At 45.2% G+C, this 7,701-nt stretch overlaps 1 protein-coding gene across 9 annotated transcripts in view; it reads right to left on the bottom strand.

Moving 5' to 3' along the window:
* SORBS2 (sorbin and SH3 domain containing 2) overlaps nucleotides 1-6,939 on the bottom strand; it is a 96,523-nt gene extending 89,584 nt beyond the window's left edge. For all 9 annotated transcript variants that reach the window (XM_045286769.1, XM_045286770.1, XM_045286771.1 and 6 more), the window contains exon 1: nucleotides 6,314-6,939. In XM_045286769.1, the coding sequence (XP_045142704.1) occupies nucleotides 6,314-6,796 (483 nt within the window). In that variant the 5' untranslated portion in view covers nucleotides 6,797-6,939. The remainder of the gene's footprint in view (nucleotides 1-6,313) is intronic.
* Between the last annotated feature and the right edge of the window lie 762 nt (nucleotides 6,940-7,701).

The raw sequence follows: 7,701 nt of genomic DNA, 5'->3' as shown, positions 1-7,701 counted from the left end.
GGGAGAGCTCCTACTTATTCAAAGTAGCCCTGACAACAACAACAACCAACAAGGGAGAGCTCCTACTTATTCAAAGTAGCCCTGACAACAACAACCAACAAGGGAGAGCTCCTACTTATTCAAAGTAGCCCTGACAACAACAACAACAACAACAACAAGGGAGATCTCCTACTTATTCAAAGTAGCCCTGAATCTCCTATAAAAAGAAGGGCAACTCTGAAGGAGGAGAACGTTACCATTAGTGATGGAAAAAACAACAACAACACAATGGCAAACAAAGCAACACTGAGTTGCTGTCGAGTAGATTCAGAGTCTTGAGGCCGTCTTTTCTCAGAACTAGATCTCAAACCAAAAACTCACTGCCACTGAGTTGATGCAGACTGATAGCAGCCCTACATGATAGGGTAGAGCTGCCCCAGCGAGTTTCTGAAATTGGAACTCTCTATGGGAGTAGAGAGCCATGCCCTTCTCCAGCTGAAGCAGGGCTGGAAGTAGGTCGTATAAAACCAATCATTTTTCCTCTGTCCCCATACTCCCATTATAACCTTCCTTCCCCCGACAGCCTCTCTAGAGGGCCAGAGAAGCCCTCGGTAACCATGCTTGTACCAGGTGGTGATTCCACATGGGTGGTCACAGCTGATTGTTTTGGCGGGAGAAGTCAATTCTGCATCGCTTCCCCTGCAGAAATCTGAATTATAGCTGCAGGGAGCCCAGTCGCAAGGCCATGCGTAATTGGAGGCAGAGAATGCTATGGGATCCAGACACAAGGAGATGAACATAAGGCGAACTCAGAGAAAAGAGCTAACACCCCACAGGGCACCCAGACAGAGAAAGAGAGCCTATTGGCTGCTCCCATCCCATTTCCCTGTTGCTGGGGCATATCACTTGCATTTCAATGATACAAGATGACCTTATAGCCTTATAATCAAAATACTTTTTTCCCCCAGAAGTCTTTACCACTCCATGGTCCCTAACCAACACCCAGGTGACAGTGATCTAAAATGCTTACGCAGATGTGCACACATTAGTGAAAGGGTGGCCCCCATATCAGGGACATAAATCCTCAAAGCACCAGCGTGCTGCTGGTGGAGTGTCTGTGGCTGGGACCCACCTGGAGCCAGCAGGTCTGCGTAAGAAAGATGTGGCTGGCTTCCTCCATAAAGATTACAGTCTTGGAAGAAATATGTAGAAGTTATTAGGACTCAACATTGAAAAGATTTTTTAATTTAAAGATTTAAATGAAAGATCTTGCCCAAGTGCAATTGAAGAATTGCCCAAGTGTGCATGGATGCCCCATGAAGAAACCGAAGCCTGCCACTTCTAAGGGTTTTCAAGAAGAGGCAGCATAGCTACGTACTGGGAATTATGTAGAGGCGAGCTTGATGATTACTAAATTCATATTGGACATTTGAATATTCTCCACCCTTTAAACACACACACACACACACACACGTCCAATGGAGAGGTTGCCGAATACCTGACCAACTAATCATTTAATAAACTCACAGATCAGAATTCCTGTGATACTGTTGGCTACATTACTAGAGTTCATCAGCGCACAGGGCTGGCAAGGATGGGAGAGGTCCAGAAAGAGTACTCTACAGTTCTGAATCTTTTCCATCACCCTACATTCTGACATTTTTATCATCCCCCCTTGCTTATCCTCTGCATATTGATCCCATTGATCCCCCTATCAGACTAATCCCCACGACAGTGCTGCTAATCCTCCTTTGTGTCCTCCACATATCTGCAGCAGCAGCTGTGACAGGGAAGCTTAGGCAAATGATTGATTAGAATATTTCATACGAGAAGGTCCAAGTTTATCTTCCTGAAGCAAAGAGCGCAGCCAGGGGAAACTGTTGAGGGTAGGGCTTTTTGCGGTCTTTTCAGAGCTCCTTGTTTATACCTTCGCTCATCTGCGGTGGAAAACAATGGAACCATTTCAACCACAGGATGTGGTTTCTTTATACATAATTTTGTAGGTGGTAAATTAAAACATTCAATTAATCAAACAATACGCTGTGAAAATTCCACTGCTATCCATTCCAGCTGATCACAGTCCTACATATGATTTCCAAGACTGTCAATCTTTACAGAGTGTCCAAACTCCTTGTTATTCGGCAGAATTGCTAGTAAGGTTTGAACCACTGACCTTGTGTGGGGCAGCCCCATCCCTATCCACAGCACCACCAAGGCTGCTGAGATGAACACAATTGCAATCCCTAAAATAGGTGACAGTTTTCTTTTTAGTTGAATTAATGGCCAGATTTTAACAACAACACAAAATATGCAGATGAAACTTCTAGAATACTGACATTGCCTCTTTTTAGTGTACAGGAGCTTTGGTTCCTGGGCCTGCTGATTTCTTGGGAGGCAAGTTCTTTTGATCTTATATTTGGCTGTTCCGTAGTGTGTCGTTTATAGCTCCTGACCTTTACTAAACTTTCTTGTGAGACTATAGAACTTAAGATGGAAAGGTCAGCATTGCAAAAGACCATTGCGTGAAACAGTATACTTTTAAAAAAGGAAGCATTTTATATATATATATATATATCTCATATATATATATAAACATAATAAATTACATATTTTCTTTTCCCACTAGACATTTGATCTGGAAAAATATGATTTGAAGCTTCTAACAGCTACAGCACCTTGAATAGATTACTCGGTAGCAGGCACTATACCAATAAGCACCTTGTCTGCCTTGTCTTACTCAAATCTCTTAGCAGCTCTGTGTGACGAATGTAGGTTTATCTCCACTCTGTAGATGAAAGAGCTGAGACTTGGGGACGGCGCATAACTTCCATGGAAGGTCTTAGCTTAACAGCATCTTGAAGGAACTCGCTGTCAAACTGCCTTCTGAAACCCCCTCCAAGCAAGCGCCCTTTCCATGAAACACAGAAAATTAGCATGCGCTCCGTCCACCTTACTAAAAGGCAGTCTGAGGTCGCATCTTGCTTTTGCTCCATCAGCAGTGTTTCCACAGTTGGCCCTCCCTTCCCCTTGCTAGACTCGCCTCAGTTGGCCGTCCACAGTTTGGTGTCCTCACCTGGACACCGTGTTTTCTGGCTGTCCGCCTTCCTGACCAGGCACGCCTTCCTCCTCTGCTGGCTCCTCTTCCTAATGCTGGGAAGCACCAGGCTCCAGCCTTTTCTTTTCTCTAAATTTACTTCCTGAGTGATCTCGTGGCTACACGTGTAAGCCGATGTCTCCAAGTGCTTCTCTCCTGAACTCTTGATTCAGGTCTCCAGCAGTCCGCTTGCCCTCTCTCCGTGGAGGTCCACAGAGATCTCAGGTCGTTGCTGCTCTCTGGTCTATTCTGTGAAGCCACTCCACAGTAGAACTGTGCCATGGGGCTTTCCGAAGCAGATTGCCAAACCTGTCTTCTGAGGTTCCTCAGGCAAGTAGAACAGCCAACCTTAAGCACTTATTATCAAGAGCTTAACTATTCAAGCCAACCCCGGAACTCCTGTCTCAACCGTGACGTGTACCAAATGCCAGCTCTGAATTTTCCAGTTTTCTAGGCTCACTGAGGGTAATTTATCTTTTCCATTTGCCTACTGGAGTCAACCTTGACTCTTCACTCTCCTTCAGCTCACACAGGCAATCTGCCTTGAAGTCCTGTTTGCTCGACTTTGAACTTACCTTCAGAATCTGCCAGTTCTCTCCCCTCTACTGCTTCCAAAGTGCTTCTGGCCACTGTCCTTTCTCCCCTGAAGCAATGTGATACCAACCAAACTGGTTTGCCTGCTCTCCTCCTTGACCCACTCTCAGCTGTCCCCTGCTCAGCTGCCAGACTGATTCTGTTCTAAGATAAGTCAAGTAGCCACCCTATCACACTCCCTTCCTCCTGATAAGAAGTGGGGGTCTTTGCAGGAGCTCACAAGGACCTCTGTGGCCTCCAGTGTCGTCTCATGTGACTCTCTATCCTGAGCAGTCCCAACATGCCTTAGACTTAAAAGCCTTTGAACTAGACATTCTCTCTGCTTTTCTGTGATACTGTAGGTTAGGCATTGGACTGCTGACTGCAAAGTCAGGGGTTCAAACCCACCAGCCACTCATTGGAAGAAAGCTGAGGCTATCAGATCTCATAAACAGTTAGTCTCAGGAATCTTCTATATAGAGTCTCTCTGAGTCAGAATTGACTCAGTGGCCGTGTGTGGGTGTATTCAGAATGGAAGCTGCTCCCCACATCACTGTGTAGGACTACCCAGTTTTATTTCCATAGACATGCTTCCTCCTGTTGGTGGCGGTAAGTGATTTACCCAAGTATTCTTTTTTTTTTTTTTAATGCTTGTCCCCCTCTTCCCAATTAAAAAAGAAAAAAATTAATTGTTCCAATTCCAGATCTCTGATTAGCACAGTATATCATATTCCAAAACCAAGTTCCCTGGCAGTGAGGTGAATTTGACTCATAGCGACCATTGAGGACAGTGAGACTTCCCCACCGCGTTTAAAGGCTGTAACCTGTCGGGGAAGCAGGCGGCCTCATCGCTCTTCCCCCAGTGCCTGGTCCACGGAACAGCTGGCCGGGGAGCTCTCAAAGCAAAGCGCATTCCACGACCAAGCTGGGGCTCCTAACACCTGTACTTGGCACATCAAAACCACACCCTTCGAATTGAACTGGAGTCAGTTTCCACTCATAGTGACCCTATGTAGGATATCTGGGACTGTAAATCTTTATGGGTCTGAGACTTTAAATCTCTCTGGGAGCGGATAACTTCATCTCCTTCCTTCTCAGTGGCTGGCGAGTTTGAACCACTGAACTCGTGGTGAGGCCGTCTCTATAGGCGACTCGAACTGCTCCAGTGGGTTTCCAAGGAGCAGACAGCCTTCTCCTTCTTCCAAGGAGCAGCTTAGAGGTTCAGACTACCGACCCTGGATTTAGTAGCCCAACATGTACAGGGCTTGTAGGTAGTACAACCTTCATGTTTGCTGCGATTACTGTGGGTGTTCCGAGGGGTATTCACCGTTAGTGTGCTTGGCTGCTAACCAAACACTTGGCAGTTCAAGTCTACCCGGAGGACCCTCAGAACTGATCTATTTCTATAAAGGCAGCCCCTGAAAACCCTACTGAGCCCAGTACTTTTACTCACATGGGTCAGCCTGAGTCAACCCAACAGGAAGAGGTGGTTATTATTATTATTGCTGTTGTTTGCTATGATCACCTTATAGGGAGGTGCAGTGAGTAACTGCCCCGCTGCTAAGGGGAGGAGAGGTCAGCAGTAAACCAACCCCATGCTTCGGGGTGGAAAGATGCAGCACCAGGCTTCCATAAAGATTCACAGCCCCAGAGACCCCGGGGCAGGCTCTTCTCTCCCACAGAGTCCTGACGAGTGCAAACCAACGGAAGGCAATCGGTTTGGTTAGTTGTGTTTTGTTGGTTTTCTCTCTCTCAGAAGATATGAACTGAATGTAAAGAAATTGCTTTCATGACTGCATTTTGTCGACCCTCCCTGGTTGGTGAAGGAGACACTGTAGTAGAGGTATAAAAGGTGCATGCCTCTTTAACCACCACTTCGGAAGGGCTTCGCTTTACCTGTGTTCATATAGGTGGTGTTTGCTGTCAAACATATCTGTTGGAGATTTTCCACAAAGTTTTAAAATATATCTCTTCAAGGGTATGTTTGGGATGATCTTCCATGGCCCAACTATAGACATAGCAGCGTACGATATACTTAAACAATGTTTTTAATATTACCATGCCTGCCCTTATTACCAGTGCTAGGGGCTTAGGCTATGAAAGAATTTTACACATGTAGAAAAAAAGGTTTACCTCTCAACATTCTGAGTAGTAGATGTTGATTGAGACAATATTTGAAACATACCATTTACAAAAGGGAGAAACTGAATGCAGACCAGTGGATATTTACAAAGGGCCAACGGCCAACAATGCTTGATGGTCAGAATTTTGTGCCCAAAGAACTGTAGCTGACCATCATTGCAAGAGGGTCTAGCCATATGAATAAAGTAACTCTGGGTCCCCAAAGGTCTGGCACAGAATTTAATGTGTGAACATCTAAGAGTACTTCGGCACTGGAGTGGTGGGCGTTGTCACAGTAACTGAGCCTGCAGTGATTTGCTTATACATTTCTAGGAAGTAGGAAATGGTTAGAAGATGATTTCTGGATAAACTCTGCCAATGTCGTGGTGAATCGAGTAGGGCTTTGAATCTGAAGATGGTTTCTTTCTCCTTTCCCTTCCTGCTTGGATGCACAAACAAAGCACTGGGTTATATAAGAAGCCCAAACCACAGAAGTTAGGGTCTCTCTCACACGCCTGCCATAAGAGACTGGAAAGGGTCATGTACCACTTGGCGGTCGGAGGACTGAGCAGCCTCAGCAAATGCAGATGTTTGTCTCTCTGGCCGAAGAGGTATCTTTGTCGTCTCAGGAGAAAGCCCAGGTAGCTGTCTGTGGCTTTCAGGATCGTGGCCCGAAAGGGGAGCTATCTGAATGGAAAGAGATGCTGTGTGTGTCTCAGGCACCTTGTCAGGGGGTGGTGAGAAAGACCTTCTGGGAAATGATGGTACTTCAGCAGGTCTGGGGAGCAGTGGTGCCTCAAAGGGGCCTCTGCTGCTGGCTCCCTCCTGTCTAGGGGCTAGTGTCAAGGTAGAAATTCGCCGCGTTTGAGAATCCTCTTGGAGAAATGGTGTGCTGATATCAGCAAATGGCAGGGCACCTGCACTGGTCGCTGCAGGGAGTGAATTGGTGATTTTTTGTGTGTATGACACAGTTGTGTTAGATTCTTCAGAGTACACAATTGTCTGCCTGGGATCCTGGTTAGAATGCATAGTTCTCTGAACAGGCTCCTGGCTAGTAAAGTACTCTGTGTAGGAAGGTGTTGGTGTGCTGGTTACGAATTGGTCTACACTGTCACCCTTTGTATGATCGGTGATCAAGGAGCTACAAAAACTCCTGGGTGGTGGGAAAGGTGCCTGGATTGCCAATGGCATCCGGGAAAAGAAATCATGTTGTTGAAGAAGAAGAAGAAGAAGAAGAAGAAATAGAAAGTCAAAGTTAGTCATTCAAGAAACCAGCATCAATCTTGCATCTAATGCAGGTGAAATGATATCATACCTAAACATTTTGTTGACTAAATAGTTGTTCATTTCATTTGGCATACATTTTACTTTATTATTAACAGTTGCTGTCGGAGGATGTATTATAAATAAGGTGACCAGATTTTAACATTGGTAAAGTGGGATACCATTGATAAAACTCATATCCTGGCGAAATAGCCATATGGCAGCCGAAAACCGTATATCCTAGCTTGTCATGCGTTCTTTCCAAAAATCGGGACTTTTTAAAAAGGCCGCGGACCCAGGAAAAATTGTTAAAAATCGGGACTGTCCCGCCAAAAGTGGGATGTCTGGTCATCTTAATTACAAAGTTTGTCTTCACCTTCGTTTTGGGAAATCATTTTAATAAGTGGGCACAAGTTCTTTTGGCGTCTTTTTCAATATGAATCAGTGAACCACTTTCATGAGACTAATACATTGAAAACCAGGACACTTTAACAAAATTAACATTTGTCTTCAATGTTGTAAATACAACTCTGAACAGCAACACAAAGCCAAAAGCAAAGACTTGCTAAAAGTAAAAACGACCAAAGTGTGCACATGAGGAAAAAGTATCAAAGTGTGTACACGTTGCTAACTAGCAGGAGCTAAAGCCGTGGCCTACTACTTATGCTTCA

This window comes from Echinops telfairi, unplaced genomic scaffold (assembly GCF_000313985.2).
Source record: "Echinops telfairi isolate 266 unplaced genomic scaffold, ASM31398v2 ScPeMD7_9;HRSCAF=40, whole genome shotgun sequence".
NCBI lineage: Eukaryota > Metazoa > Chordata > Mammalia > Afrosoricida > Tenrecidae > Echinops > Echinops telfairi.
Note: the sequence above shows the minus strand (reverse complement) of the source record. Positions and strands in the feature narration are given on the sequence as shown.